General features: G+C 36.4%; 1 protein-coding gene and 1 pseudogene across 2 annotated transcripts; one reads left to right on the forward strand and one right to left on the reverse strand.

Moving 5' to 3' along the window:
• Positions 1–3611: 3611 nt before the first annotated feature.
• On the reverse strand, positions 3612–12804 carry LOC149004039 (putative long-chain-alcohol O-fatty-acyltransferase 3; annotated as a pseudogene).
• On the forward strand, positions 12276–16239 carry LOC149004040 (uncharacterized). Of its 2 annotated transcripts, XM_089169622.1 has the most exons (8): positions 12276–12588; positions 12717–13341; positions 14421–14537; positions 14640–14818; positions 14924–15017; positions 15140–15217; positions 15530–15631; positions 15768–16238. In XM_089169622.1, exons 2-8 carry the CDS (start codon positions 12853–12855, stop codon positions 15900–15902), a joined length of 1194 nt encoding a protein of 397 aa, XP_089025748.1. In that variant the 5' UTR covers positions 12276–12588; positions 12717–12852; the 3' UTR covers positions 15903–16238. The 2 variants fall into 2 exon arrangements, with proteins under 2 accessions (XP_089025748.1, XP_089025749.1); XM_089169623.1 differs by lacking the exon at positions 12276–12588 and having other exon boundaries at positions 12755–13341; positions 15768–16239.
• The last annotated feature ends 29 nt before the right edge of the window (positions 16240–16268 follow it).

Here is a 16268-nt window from a genome sequence, read left to right on the forward strand (position 1 = left end):
GGAGCATGAGATTCCTCTTTGTTTTCTTGGCTGATACTCTCTTCTGGCGATCTCTGCTGATCTATCGCTGAGGAATTCACGTAGCCGACATGGGTTTTTGGTGAAGAATTCATCAGATAACTTATTGGTGGCGTACATGGGGAAGCCAGGCATTTCTTTTCCTTTTTTCTTCTCTTCTTCTTCTTCTTGGTGCTCTTATTAGTATTGTTCTTCTTCTTGTTCTACTTCTCTTTCTTGATATGTGTATCTTTTTTATTCACTTATATTTCCAGATTAGCTTGTTTACATATTTTGTTTCAGAGAGCAGGTTTTGGCTGGTTATCCAGGTCTCTCTCGCTCTTTGACATGTTTTCTTCATCTTTACTCTCATTTTCTAATGTTCCAGTTCAAGTATGCAAGTATGGGTCTATATTTATTTTCTCTTTGTTGTTACTTTCTGGTATATATGAAGAAAATTTTAAGCAAATTTGGGGAAAGTGATTTGTTCTTATTTGAGCTCACCTTTTCAATTTGGAATTTTGTATCTTTTCCCAAAATGAAGCAGCTACTGTTGATATAAATAGACCAAAATTTAAAGGGATTAGACTTTAGAGTATGACATTAGACCAAACAATATATACTTAGAGAATCTTAATCAGGGTTTGGTAATCTCATTTTAAGATCACATAATCATATAAATTTAGGACATTGTAGTAGTTCAAAGGTATAGGCCACCTAACAGATTACGACAGCATTGTGATTAATTATGATTCTGAACTCAATGAGATCATTGCAAAAGCAACATCATGATAATCATTGTTTCATCTTCAACCCTTCCCCCATAAACCTCCTTAATAATGAATAAAAAGGCTATCAAACAAAAAGAGTGGTTTATCTTACACAGATTATGTTGTTTCTTCAGTAAATCCTGTTTTTGATTATTGGGTTATGTATCTTTTGATTAAGCTTCCAAGCCCAAATGGAGATTAAGATCCAAGTGTTCATGGTATTAAAGCTCCTTTGTGACTTTCAATCCTATTTTCCGAAACCCTCTCCATTCATTCCTTCTCTTTAATTTGATGGGTAGGTCTAAGTGTGGCTGGAAGGAACTGTAGCTTCAACATTGGGATAGGACATCTTAACTGCAACAAACTGACAATCAAGCCAGCAAGCTAATTAATTTAGTGGGAGAAGTAAGTATCCCTTTACTCTTAGGGTACCCCATATCTTCCATGGCCATCAATATAGCATTCAGATTCTTTACCCATGGGAGGGTAGAAGGTTGTCCTCCTTTCATATTCTTCTACAGTAATTTAGGTGGAAGAGAGTTCATGAAAAAATATAAGACGAGCAAAATCCCATCTACCCCTGAGAATAGAAGATATTCGAGCTCACACCAACAAGGGCATCTAAAGAAGAGTAAGATTGTCATTTCACACCTCTTTTGTGCCTTTTTTTTCTTTTCGTCTTTATATTCAATCCCTCTTTTGGGGTGCCCTAGAAACTCAAAGAACCGTTCTCAATTACTTTGTCGAGCAATAAGAATACTAAATCACGTCAGTTGATCGCATAAATCACGATTAGTTCAGGACCAATGAGAGTGCAAGACCAAACATCTAATATGGGGGTTGAGGTGATCATTTTGCTGTATATTCATATGTATAAGTTAGGTGTAGGGAGCATCCTTCTCTTATATATTTCTTTTCTTTTCTTTTCTTTTCTTTTCATAGCTAGCTAGCTTTCAGTAATGTTAAGCAATAGATTACTATACTATATATAATAAATTATTTATATTATGTGTTTGGGAGTTATTGTTATGGTCTTAATTAAGGTGTTTATAAAAGTGCTATTTTAGGGTTTATTTAGTAGATTATGTTGGAAGAAGCCTTTAATTTTCAACATTATATACGGCTTGCATTACGCCCGAGGGAGAAGCTGAAAAACCGGTGGTTTGACTTTGGACCATCCATATTTAAATGGCTGAGCCGCTTGCAGTGAAAATGGTCTAATCAAATTCATTTGGACCATAAATACTATTTATATATAAGCTAATAAATAGAATCTTCTGTCAATTTATCTCTGCTAATGAAGATTTTTATGGTTAATGAGAAGCTAATGATGAATGAGACAAATGGTAAAGAAAGAAAGAATGGCAGCTAGAGATTCATGAAATTGATTAAGAAGGGTTGGCACAACCTTGTAATTTTATATAGTCTGTAATGTAGGTGTAGCAAGAACAGATTTCATAATCTTATATATAGGTTCACAATAATGGCTACATGTGAGGTCTTAATTAAGAGACAGACAGGTTCCATGGTTTTCAGTAAGAAATTAATATAGTAATTCACTATAAATGCTTCTCCTTGATTTTCTTAATCAGGTATTTAAGGCAAGAGTTCCAACAGTTGGAAAAAAAAAGTTTCAAATACAAACACCAAACCCACCAAATATTAATGCTCTCTACTTCTACCACTAATTTATCTTACAATTAGGGTTTGTATGGCATATCTTTCTAGTTGTTGTTTCTTGTATTTTTTCCCCATCATTTATTAAATGAATCAATGCTTTGGGCTTTTGGCACACTTTTGACTCCACATTGAGAAACACCAAACACAAAACAAGGGGCTGACTTGAATGTTGCGCATTAAATGCGCAATTTCTGCTGCCAACTGTCGAGACCGAGATTTTGATCTTGACCGTCCGTCTTGCAGGTGGTTGAAAGCAAGACGGAGGGTCAAGACATAGAAACATCACCTTAAAAACTCGAAGGACTCATTTGATAATCCACCTAGTGTTTTACTGCTTCGAATTTGATTGTTTTTGGACACGTACACATGAAACATGCTTTTGGAAGCAAAACACTATACGTAACGTTTTAGTGGAATTTTTATGTGTGAAATACCACTCTTTGAACACTTTTGCTAAAACCCAGCTTGTGCCCAACATTTGCTTCGAGAAACAGACACAATAAAATTGCTTCTTGAAGCATAAATTTTCAAAAATTTCAACGTAAGTTACAAAATTCACTTGAAATAAAATAATTTTATTAAACGGTTTTCAGCTAATTATTTTATTTCTCGAAGCAAAAAATATCATAAACTATTTTTCTGTGGGTTACCATATAGAGTCCAAAGTTTCTTCTTTGTTTCATTTTAACATATTTTTCCTTTACAGCCATCCAATATTTTGGCATCCATAAACAATGAAAATGCATAAAAATAATTAGATCTATTTCTTTACCTAAAAGCAGTGAAACCGATCTGAAACATTACCTTACAACCACTTAATCACCATATAGTACTAATGTTGTAGTATCTATTCTAATTATGATTTACGACCACGAGTAATTGTTTTACGAGTTCGATTATCGTAGTGCACTCTACATGGTTCAACTTCAGTGCTGCACATTTAATGCACAACACTGAGTTTCATATGGCCACGATCAAACTGAGTGGTCGAGGTCGAAATCTCGATCACTTATTTTGCATTTTTTTTTGGTTACAAGTAGGTATGGTTGAAATTTTTTTTAAAAAAAATTATACAAATGTGTGGTCAAGATATCAACCTCGACCACTCATTCCATCCTCACCGTACGCAGCATTAAACCTCTATCCCACTCTGCAGGAGCTCTCTCACACCAAAAGAGTTACGGAAAGGAAAATCAATAATCCGTACATGGCCAGCATGAACCCTACAGTCAGAGGTGTACACTTCCACTTAGCAACCGAAGCCTTCTTCATGACAACCTCACCAACCAAACAAAACCCATGCAGTAGATGATACTAGGTGACTTCTCATGTCGGTCTAGTCCTTCCCAGATAAAAGTAGATGAGTTCATGAATCAAGCCTGACACAGAGAAGGTAGCTATCACAGATTCACAGCCACCATTGAAGCCAATATCGGCCATTTCCTCCCCAACACAGTGCCCATCAGGAGACGTGCTGTGTGGGTGTATTCATCCAAGGCCTTAAAATGGAAGCGACCGTGATGTTCCATCATCGACCCCACCAGTCCTGCAAAGATGTTGATAGGTAAGGCTCGTTGAATGGAGCTTCCTGCAGCTCAAGACCCAGTAGAGTTTTCCAGGATAAGTTCAATACTCAAGTACATGTCGAGACAATTAAGGATATAAAAGAACAAGTTTGGGTGGATTTTTGTATTGTATTGTTGGTAATCATAAGCTTGGAGGGTTAGAGCTAAGAGAGCAAATTTGATAGCGTAGTTGAGTGGAGATTTAGGTTTGTTGTTGTTGTTGTTGGGGTTGTGTTTGATTTTGATGGGGAGAGCAGCAAGAGAGATGAAGCGAAGGAGAGACATAGGTGGGGCGGTGAGTGAAAGAGGACCTTAGGTTGAAAGCATAGAGGAGAGAAGCTTGAAGTTAGCGAGCCAAGAAATGCACAAAACTGTTGATCGATGCCTGTAAAGGTTATTGCATAAAGGCTGAGAGGTAAGAGGAGAAAGAGGAAGAAGATGGGCACGAGGTAAAGGAGTCTTAAACTGCCTTTAGGGACACTTCTTCCTACACTGTGTGAATAGCTTAATTAGAGATGCCATGACCAAAATGCAGATCATCATGAAGTTCTAGCTTCACCTCCCCACCTTCATTTTTTTTAGCTCAGCAGGCGGGTTCATCTTCACAGACACAATTGATGAGGGATACATGGAATCCGGATCCTCTCCACCTCGGGTTGTTCTCGGTCCTGTCCGTTCGATCATCGGATAGGCAACGTGTGGATTGTTTTAATTACAATCATCGGATGAAAAGGCTGAAACGAAATCAGTCCATTTTCAAAAGGCGTAATTCCTCTCCATACGTAAGAGGCTACAATTAAGCCATGCCAGTCCACACGTTGCCTATCTGAGAGTCGAATAAACAAGAAGCAGGGCAATGCGAGATGGAGAGGATTCGAATCTCACTGCGTGAGACTTCATCAATATGAAATCTACAATTTTGCTCTTAGTTTTGTCAAGAAGTTGTTTCTTTACTCACTTGGGATTTTACCACCTTTCTTTAACCAAATTAGTTGAGTTTTCAGCCTTTGGGATTCTCTTTTTTTTTTTATAACTTGAAATTTAGTCCGAACCCTTTACCTGCGTGATTGTGCTGACACATTTAAGATGGAGATTCACCCTTGAATCTTAATAAGATAGACAAAAAGTGGATTCTGCTCCTAAATGTGTGGTAAAGAAACTTGACGAGAGCACAATCCTCTAACCTCCGCGGAAGTAGATTCACACTCATTTATGAATGGGTATAAAATGGATGAAAAGAGTTGGGCTGGGTCAGGTTTTTGGAATTGGCCTGGCCCATTGGTACAGTATAAGTTCAGCCCACTTAATTAAATAATTTCTTAGGTAGAAAAAGAAATCCAATTATTTCTTTGAAATTTATATAGGAAAAATTCCGAAAAATCAGAAAATTTCTTTTATTTTACTATTAAACCCAATTCTTCTCAAATTAACATGTATGCTTCTAACATTAAAAAAAATAAAAAAATAAAAAATAAAAATGCCAGAGACTCCTTCAAGCATGTGTGCTCCTTACAATGATCATCACTTGATATTATTATTAACTCTAAATCATTATCAATAAGACAATGCTGATTACTTGTTTAATTTAAAGTATTTAACTTTTGTAAGGGAAAAGATTAATCTCCATCCACTTAGACCTTTTATAAATTTCTATATAATGTCCACTTGTGCTCTCTCTCCCCCTTCCATCACCTCAACTTGACTAAGTTTGACTTTATAATTTATTTATTTTTTAAGTAATAAGAGGAGATACATAGAGAACTATGGCAAACAAGCAACTCATGAATAGACTTGGGAGTGGAAGATGGTCAATCTATCAATCACAGATAGGGCTGCAACAGCCATGTTGAGTCGGAATTTTGTAATTTCAAGTCCAGCCATATATATTATAATCTAAGCCTATTTTTATTCTGACCCTAATTCAAGATCAATGATTATTGTCTCTACCCTTAAGCCCTATAGGACCAAGTCAAGCTCATTCTCCATGATTGGTCCTATCCCTAGTTTGATTGACCCCTAGTCCTAATTGGCCCAATTGACCCTATATTTGGCCTAATTGACCCTATACTTGGCCCTAATTGACCTTATACTTGGCATTGGCCTTGATTGGCCCTATCCTTTTTCATGTTCGTAATTCATTGAGATCAAGCATCATTAACAAAATTAGGGTCAGGATTAAGGCCAAGGTCAGGGCAAAAAATAAGGGACAGATTGAGATTGGTCCGACGGGCTAAAGAGTAATCCTAGGCCCGCCTTATCCCTGGTCAGGGCCAGAATATTTTGACCTTAACCCGTCCTTAGGGCCAAAATCTTGAGCCCAAGCCTTATTTGAACTAAGGGTAGATTTAGAGCAAATTAGGGCCGTCAGGGCCAAACTTGTATCCCTAATCACAAAGTCATTAGAGCCTTCCAACCCACCAAGACCATTGAGCGTTGTTTAAAATATATATAAAACAAGCAAAATTTAAAAGAAGTACAAATGTGCAAAACATCATCTAATATATATGGCACATTCTACTGAATGATCCCTTAAATGGTCTTCACCACCTGTGTTATATGATCAAAAAGATCAAATCTTTTATATTACCTAAGCATGCATTTTATTATATTATTTTTTCAATATTTAGATTGCTAATAGGTTATCGAATAAATATAATTTGATTGAGGATAAATAGACCACGCAGTTGCATGCCACCCCTTTCTTATAGGCCAATTCTTTCCTTTTTGGGCCGAAGACCAAATTTTTTCAGACTCTCTAAGAGATTTTGCTCTAGAGAGCAAAACACAATTGTGTGTTTGACCAAAAGAAGAAAAAAAATTGAATAAATTTAAGAGGTTTTTACGTGAGTCTCCTTAGTGGACCACTAATTAATGTTGAGTCCTTTTAGTGTAATATATTACGTGTGACGGTGTGAGTCCCAATCAAATTAACACAGTTAGTCACTATTAAGTATATTAAAATTTCAAACATGGAGGAACTAAAATGCACCTCAGGTTATTTAATATATTGTGTTATTATATATATTTTTCATTTTATTGGAAGTAAAGTTTAATGACCAATTTTTTTTTTAAATCATTGTATTATTATTTCTTTTTTGATACATAAACGGGGTTAAAAAACCCAAATGAATTTAAAAAGAGCTGGTCAAACAATCCACCTGAAGGAACTCCTCTATACCTTGAGGGAGTTCTTGAAAGAAATGCGAAGGAGACTCCAATGTTGTTGTTCTCTTCGTCATCCAATCGGCAACCATATTTGCTTATCTACTAGTATGAGTAATGATGATATTTTCATGCAAATCAACCAACTCTTGAATCGTCACAATAATCATTGTCATCCTTCCTTGATTTTGAGCACTTGGTTTCAAACAATCGATTGCTTGTGAAGAGTCAGACTCCACGTGAATAGGTAGTATATTTATTTCTATTGCATAGCATGCCTACACAAATAGCATGTAGTTCAGTTTCGAGAACACTTGTCTTGGGGATTCTATGCACAAAACCACCCAAGTACACACATTCTGAGCTGCGAAAAACCCCTCTAATTTGATTGAAATCTTCTTTACCAGCTGCAGCATCTACATTGCATTTTAGCCACCCTTTTGTTGATCTTTTTCACTTTGCCTTTCTTCTAACATTTCGTGATAATGATTGTGGATTATTTTGCTGGGCCCAAGTTGCCTCCACATGTGAGTAGTATTCTTTTATCATTTCTATATATAATTAAAGCTTAATGACCAATTATCTCTTTTTAAAATAATATATTAATACAATGTATTAAATAATCTTGAAGACACTTTGATACCTTCACGTTTGAAATTTGAATATACTTAACAATAGCTAATGGTGTTGGTCTACTTGGAAACCACGTATAATATATTGCATTAAGGGGACCTAACATTAGTTTATGGTCTCTCCAAGAGACTCACATGTAATGAAAATCTAAATTTAAATTTGAATAACATTTAATGAAAGTAAGTCTCCAAAGGTTCACATCCTCACATCCTCTGTGGCGACTATAGCAACGGCCATCCTGCAGCCGAGCAAGGAGACTGTGCTATGTGGAAACGGTAAAACCCAGCCGTAAGATAAGCATCATTTTCAAGAGTGAGATTGAACCTTAATAAAGCAAACCCAACTAACTTCTATCCATCTCTATATATGGAGCGCATTTCTCCTCTCTTCATCTTCCACATCTTAGTCGGCCATTCATCGCCATTGTCCCATCATCCCCGCCCCCCCCTGCCCTTCTTGCTTGCTTGTTGGGAGATATCTTCAATCTTGTATACCAAGCAATTTTCTTCACAGGACTCGGGGGGTGACTTGCAATCATGCTCTGGGTGAGTCGTCTTTGCGCTATGCTATTGTGCGTGGTGTCTCCCACTTTTCAACTCCGGCTTCGTTGATCATTTTATGGGCACAGGGAAACCTCAAACCCAGAAGATAGTATACGTCTAGTTCACAGATAGGAAATCTCCTCCTCATCTTACAGCTTCGCCATTGATGGCCATTCAAAGTTTGACGACTTTTTTTTTCCTTGTTGATTGACATTAAAATTGGAAAAGATAAGCAGCAAGATTGATCTTTGAATTTTGAATGAGTTTGTTTCTGGTGTCCAAATTTTCAACCTTAGAGCCAACAATTTCAGCGGTATTAATTCACTGGAGATTGATTTGTTGTGAAGGAATTGAAGAAGATGGGTGAAGGGATTTTCCTTTTATCGACCTCTACTTATATGATTCAAGTTTGAAAATAGGACTGGTTTAGGTTTACTTTATAAAAGTAAATCTATAGTTTAATTTTTTTTCAATGTTACTCTTTAATAGAGGATAAAATGGTGATCTTCTCTCGGCCATTAATAGTGAAGGGACAATGTCAAGTTTTATGGACTTTCTTGTAAACCAATGCTTCCTAACTAGGAGGTCAATTGTTCGAATTCTCTACAGGTTAGGGGTGAAGCATTGCCTTACTAATTTTTGTTTATTCTAATGGTGACAACGTACAAACATTGCTCTTTGAGCGTCTTTCGTATTCCATTTTCTTTTTTGGGTCTTCGCAGCTTGGGGGATGACCCGGTTGCTTAATTGACTAAATAACCTTCTAATGACCAATTTTTGCTCCCATAGAAAACTAAACGGACAAGGGTAATTTTCATTTGAATCTCAGAGGTTTGACCCAAGTCACTTTTGATTGAAACATGATATTTTGTATTTATTAGTTTAATCTGTATATGGCATTCAAAAAAGACCAGCTAATGACACATCATCATTCTTATGACAAAAATGTCTCAATGCTCTCATGCAGTTTATGTTTCTTTTTCTTCGACTTATTTATATCTTGAACAGAGGTACGAGGTACCAACAATTTGATATTGGAACAATCTTCTAAGTAAATATGCTATTATTTGGAAACATGTTTATCTCGAGTGGCATGCCTAACGAATTGTGGTTGTGCATGACAGAGCCTTGCATGTCACGTTGCCACTGTCAACTACGAGAATTGACGTGTTAGAGAGATCAACTCTCTCATCCATCGTGTCAAGTTTAGAGGAGTTTCAGGCTAGCTCGACAATTCAACAACTCTTAATGGTTAGGTTACGCTGTAAGCACCCCCCCCCCCAAATCAACCCCATCTAATGGTACGACTTATTTACTCTCCCACTATTTTTTAGCTACTTGGCTCGAAGCTCTAAATCCATCTTCGAGATGATGTTGTAATTGAATGTGACTTATTCACTGGAGATGACTACCCAACCACTTAGATCGACCTGCTCTCACTCTTGTTTTGGTAAATATGTGCTTGTTTGATTAGCTTGAACTTGATCACGATTCATTAGTAGGGTCAAATTTGAAAGCAACACTTTTGACATTTGCATTATTAGTGATTACTTTCCAGCAAAAAGTTATTAATGGTTACTTGCTTTTCAAGAAATGTGGCCCATGAACCATTAGTGGAACCTTTGCGTTTTCACTTTACTTCCTTGCGGATTCCTCACCCTCTGAATGGAGATGAAAAGAAACCTCACCGCCTTATCCCAACTTAATGAGATTGATTACATGAAACTTAAAATTTAAAATTTAAAATCTAAGATGACCTAGGAGCGTTACAAATGATAATCAATAAAATTTAATGATAGTTTCATTTAACAAAAGAGTAGTCACATCCACAACTTATTCTAGACAAGTAATCTTTCCTTGCATTTATGTAAGACCTTCATTTGCTACCTTCCACGAATATTAATTCACTTTCATTGAATTTTAGATTTGTTCTTAAGACATCAAGGCATTGTGTTTAAGACTAATTTTTACCATGAATTGTTTCAAGACCTAGCTACACTTGGATGATCGTTTTTCGATATTGGCCATTGCTAAATAGTTTATGGGTCTTTTTAAGATATCAAGTTCTTCAAAATGACTAGTGGTGTTTTTGAGCATTTTTAGGATACGGAGGCATTTCGATCATTTTTCCTTAAAGAAGGGTTTTTTCATCTGTAACTATTTGAAGTCTCTTAACAAGATTGAGAGAGGTATAAAAACAGCAAAGTTTGGACATTGCTCATCTTCTTCCTTATAGTGAAACATTTTTCATCTGGTCTTGTGTGTGCACTTTTGCAATAATTTTCTAACAAGAAAAAATAGATATAGACTATCCTCACATAATCATGTCATTTAGAGATGGATATTTTTTTCTGATAGATTTTAGAGATGGGCCCATATCCCGTGAAAGATGGAAATCCATCCAACTTTGTTGAATTTTGCAGCAAAAACTCTATTATTATCATTTTAATATTGAATTTTTTTTTATCAATTTAATTTTAAACCATAGTTATTTAAAAAAAAAAAAAAAAGAAAAAAAAAAAGAAAGATTAAGTACTCAACCTCCACGACTAAGGGTTGAAAAAAATAATGTGAAATAATATGAATTCGATTAGAAAAAAGAGAATTAATTCTTACCCAAAAAAAAAAAGAATTAATTATTTTCCACCCAAAAGAAAGAAGAAAAGAAAAATTGAAACGTGGGAGCTGCTCTTTCAATCGCTTTGCATAAATAAAGCAAAACCGCGTTAAGAGCACCGTTGAGTCCCTAAAATATCCTTTCTATCACTTGTTTTTCCTTCCATATTTTCTCCCTCTACGGTGGAATTTGGAAGACAAGAAATTACTTCTCTCCCCGAGTTACCTGCTAATATTAATGTTATTTTTTTAAATTATCTAATTTATCGATTTGATTACCTTTTTTTGTTTGCCAACCCACCCGGTTTTCAAGGTTTTGGCATGACTAATCCGGTGTTCAACCCAGATTGCACACTTGGCTATGGGTGAGTCTCCCAGCAGAGATTTTTTACATCCACAAGGTTTTGACACCGAAATCTTGCTTAAGCGGACCAACCCCGTTGGTTATCGGTTAGACATTTTATTATTAACATTGCGTGTCTTAGTTTGTTTTAATTTGTAAACAATACTATATAAACTTTTGTGTGGATTTATAGTTGGAACTTGGAAAATAAGAAATTAGGTAGAGGAAGTAGAAAAAACAAGTCAAGCACAGGACTTTTGTCGTTTAAAATATTTTTGTCGTTCTTAAAATATTTAATTTGCATACATCAACCCTTAACTTAGATCTTCAAAGATCAAGGAATGTTTCAATAGATTTTCATCCTATAAAGGGTCTGATTAGTGAATTACATAAATAGATTGACATTAATTTTTAGGAGATAACTTAGGGATAAGACTGAAGATTTCAAAAAAGGACAATAAAATTTTGTTTAAATCAATAATTCATGAGTCGGAATCGGTTACCATCAGATTAGACTTGTTCCCAATAGGGCCAAGGATTTTAAATTGGATTTGTATTATCCCAATTGTACCAAACACCAATCTAAATTAGGGTTTGGATTAGGGTTATAGGAAGAAGATGATGGTTGAATGTAACTGATTAGTTTTAGAGGAAAAAGTATTAAAAGGAAAAGAAAAATTACTGTTTTAAGTTAGTTTTGTAAATCAAAATTGATTTTTGCTATTTATGTTAATTGAAACAAAAAATGGTTATTTTTGTAAAAGAAAATCTAAAAGTATCTAACGATGTAATTTTTTTTTAAATTTTAAACAAGGGAATCGGATTTTAGAACACTTTAACCCTAACCCGGTTGACGTGTTGAGTTGGAGCATGACATCATTTACCACGTGGCAGTTGTGCCAAGTCAGCGCTTCGACCAATTAAAGCCTCTTATTATTTACTGACTCAATGCCTCCCAACTGAAAAAATCTCCATGAAAATTCAACCACAGACCAGCGATTTTCCTGTGGATGCTCATCCTTCCAGCCTCTTAACTGCTTAAATTTTCTGTTTTCTTCTTTCCCTTCAAACCCTTCTCTGTTATCTCATAGCTTCTACAATTGGGAGCCTTTTTTTTTCAGACTTCTCTCTTATTCTCGCTACTTCGTACGATACCCATCCAATAATCCCCTTCTGCCTTCTGCATTTTTCGTTTTTTGTGGATGAAATTAGTCTTCAAGGCTCAATCTTCTGGTTATCTTGTTTCATTTTGCAGAAGGAAGTGTCTTTTTAAGCCTCAGGTAACTGGGTTTTGTTTATTTTTCCTTTATTTGGGTTTGGAATCAGAATTTTTTTTAAGATCTTTGATGGGTTTCTGGAATTGTTAATGAATTTTGAAAAAACGGATTCTTTCTATGTAATTCATCAGATTTGGAACTTTCGTGCTTGATAAAGGAGTAGGATGAACCATTGCAGCGACCTATAGCCTCTGCCTTTTCATCTACAGAGAACCCCATTGCGATCTTTCACATCCTTCTTTGGTTAGTACTTTCAGTTTGGAAGAAATGTATGGAACCCAAGCTACTAGAGAAATCTCTCATGAATTTCAGCATCAAATGCCATATTGGAGACCGAGCATCCACACCAGAAGAGCAAACATCATTGTCAAATTCCAAGATCTTTATGGGTTTACCGTGGAAGGGAATGTCGACGATGTGAATGTTTTGAACGAGGTGAGAGAGAAGGTGAAGCAACAGGGGCGTGTGTGGTGGGCTTTGGAAGCAAGCAAAGGCGCAAATTGGTATTTGCAGCCCCAGATTTCTTCCAAGACGGAAGGCATTGCCGTGTCCTCCCTCAAGTTATCAGTTCTCTCAAATACCATTGCCTTGAAAAAGCTCATCAGGAAGGGAATCCCTCCTGTTCTACGGCCTAAAGTCTGGTTTTCATTGTCTGGGGCGGCTAAAAAACGATCTACAGTACCTGAGAGCTATTACGAAGATTTGATCAATGCAGTCGAAGGAAAATCCACTCCTGCTACCCGACAGATCGATCATGTAAGTTATTGCTGATCATTTCTGTGATGTTTCCAATTAATTTTGTTTGATTTATGCGGCTCCTGTGTTTTTTCTTCTCTCTACGAAAACCCATTTGCCATTGGGAATGGAAATACCACACATTGTAGGACAGCTACTCTTCTTGCCATTCTGAAGCCGATTTTGTAATTTTCGAGAATGACTAGTTTGCTATTGGTTTGGGCTCTTATTTGATAATTTTCCAGTTGCTTGGCTTCATAATTTTGAAACTAAACCGTTGGCCAGGAATGACTGGCAATTCTCAAAAATCCTCGTTCAAGAAGACCTTTCAGCTACATCAGAGTGATTGAAACTGGAAGGTGAAATCTGGATTCATTGAGCCTATATTATGCATGCTGAATTGCTGATAATAAAATGGGTTTTTTGTATAGCCGTTCTAAGATAATTTTGGCCTTCACTTGTTGGTAATATCATGCCTCAAGCGTAAGCTATGTGGCATGTTCTGTTGATAAGGAAGACCTTGGGTTCTGGACGGTGCAAAGTAGGTGACCTTTCATCCTCTTATTGGATCACAAGATGAAACTTGAAGCATATCTTAGTTTGTTAAGTATATTGCTTTCTTTCATATGAAAGACTACAGATGAGTGGCACTCTTCTTTATATGTAATTAATTTTGGATGCTTATACCAAGCACAAACCTCTTGTTCCTCCGAAGCTTTATATTCTAATGTTGCCGTATGATTTACATGACATTGCATTGTTTTGAGGTTATTGTTGAATTTTTATTTGGTTGTTGGATGGTCTCTTGGTCTCCTCTCCACCATTATTTTGGATACTTTATGCAAAAAGTCTATGAATTTAATTTAGGTTGTCTAACATGTCATGGATGGGTTCAAGGTAAATGTTCAAATTCATCTGTATTTTATTTAAATTTCATAAATAAATAGGTTTGAAATGATGATAGTATTGGAGTTGCTGGTGTGTCAACAATTTGAAACATGTAGTTTCTTTGCTACATCTAATATTGTAGATACAGATCACACCTTATTATGTGGTGCACTTCTGTTTCCTTGTTTTAATTTGTTCCTGATTACATATAGGATCTACAACGCACTTTCCCTGGTCATCCATGGTTAGACACACCAAAGGGTCATGCAGCTCTGCGACGTGTTCTAGTTGGCTATTCTTTCCGTGATTCCTGTGTTGGATACTGTCAGGTGGGTCATTCATCCTCTTCTTGTCGATCTTAATATCTTCTAATAGGTTCCTTCTTGACTCTTTAGTGTAATTTGATTTGAGGCTGAGTTTCCTTGGTACAGGGCTTAAACTATGTGGCAGCATTTTTGTTGCTAGTGATGAAAACTGAAGAAGATGCATTCTGGATGCTTGCAGTTCTTCTGGAAAATGTCTTAGTGAATGACTGCTATACTGATAATTTGTCAGGATGCCATGTTGAGCAAAGGGTGTTCAAGGATTTACTTGCTAAGAAGTGCCCAAGGTATTCCTTACCTGTTCTTTATCCCTTCTATCTTTGCTTCAGGTATGATTGAACAAACTCTATTCCAAGATGATTTCTTTTGACAATTTCTTTGTTTATATGCAGCATAGCTGCTCATTTGGATGCTTTGGGTTTTGATGTCTCCCTTGTTGCCACTGAATGGTTCCTATGTCTCTTCTCCAAGAGCTTGCCTTCAGAGGTTAAGAAATTTTCCATTAACACTCATTTTATCTTGGATTTTTGTCTCTTATAGAATGCATCATTTTTGTCAAAACTTGTCCTTTTACTAACTATTTCCATTCTGATGGGACTCATTTCCAGACCACAATGCGAGTGTGGGATGTCCTTTTCAATGAAGGGGCAAAAGTTATTTTTCATGTTGCATTGGCTATATTCAAGGTATAAAATCCCAGTTTGACCTTGGTGCTTTCTCTTCCATGTTCAATTTAGAAAAATATTTTCTTTCACTGTGGATAAGAAAACAGCCATGAATTTGGGTCATTATTTCTTCTACCTTTATTTATTAGAGGTCTGAAATGCCCCACACTTTTCCCTGGCACCCATTCAAGACCAATGATGGATCACCTCCTTCACTGTGAATGAAGGAAAACTTGTCTCTTGGCTTTGTCACTTTTCCTTTTTCTAGTGCCATCTCGGAATTGCACCCAAATGCTCAGTGCTGCAACTGATTAAATGTGCCTTTGATCGCAGATGAAAGAGGAGGAGTTGTTAATGGCCCATCAAGTTGGTGATGTAATCAACATCATTCACAAAACAACCCATCATCTCTTTGACCCTGATGAGTTATTGACAGTAAGCCAATTTATCTTCCTATCAGAACTATATAACATATATTATGTTGTATTTGATGTGCTGATTACAGTGCATGTTGATTAAGAAATCTCAGACTTTGGTCCAGTGACTGAACCACTTGAATCATTTCTTGCAGGTGGCTTTTGATAAGATCGGTTCCATGACTACCAACACAATTACCAAGCAAAGGAAGAAGCAAGAACCAGCAGTTATGGCGGCGCTTGATCAAAGATTGAGACGGCTAAATTCTTTGAAGTTAGGTGACGAGTGACTGGTTTGGTTTCTGCAACTTGTTAATCACAGGATAAGTGATACCCAACATCCCAGTTTAGGCCTGGTGTTCTTATTAGAGAAAGGGTTGTACAAATACAAACTTTCCAGAAGTGAGAGAAGCCCAAGAACAGATATCTCAGGCTGTGTGTACATTTTTTTGGGTAATGTACATTTTCAGTTGTAATGAAATATACAGTCAATCGAGGCTTTGGTGAGTATCCATCCATTGTAGTTTTGGTTTTAAACCTGTGGGTTGCTGCAGTTTATACCTTCAATACCTGCTAGACCTCCAAACCAGAAACTCCTCCACCCCTGGTTCTCACCCCAAAGCCAAAAAGCCTATATATAATTTCTATGTTCGGTT

This window comes from Hakea prostrata, chromosome 9, assembly GCF_041222555.1.
Source record: "Hakea prostrata isolate BN-2017 chromosome 9, UWA_Hpros_2, whole genome shotgun sequence".
Taxonomy (NCBI): domain Eukaryota; kingdom Viridiplantae; phylum Streptophyta; class Magnoliopsida; order Proteales; family Proteaceae; genus Hakea; species Hakea prostrata.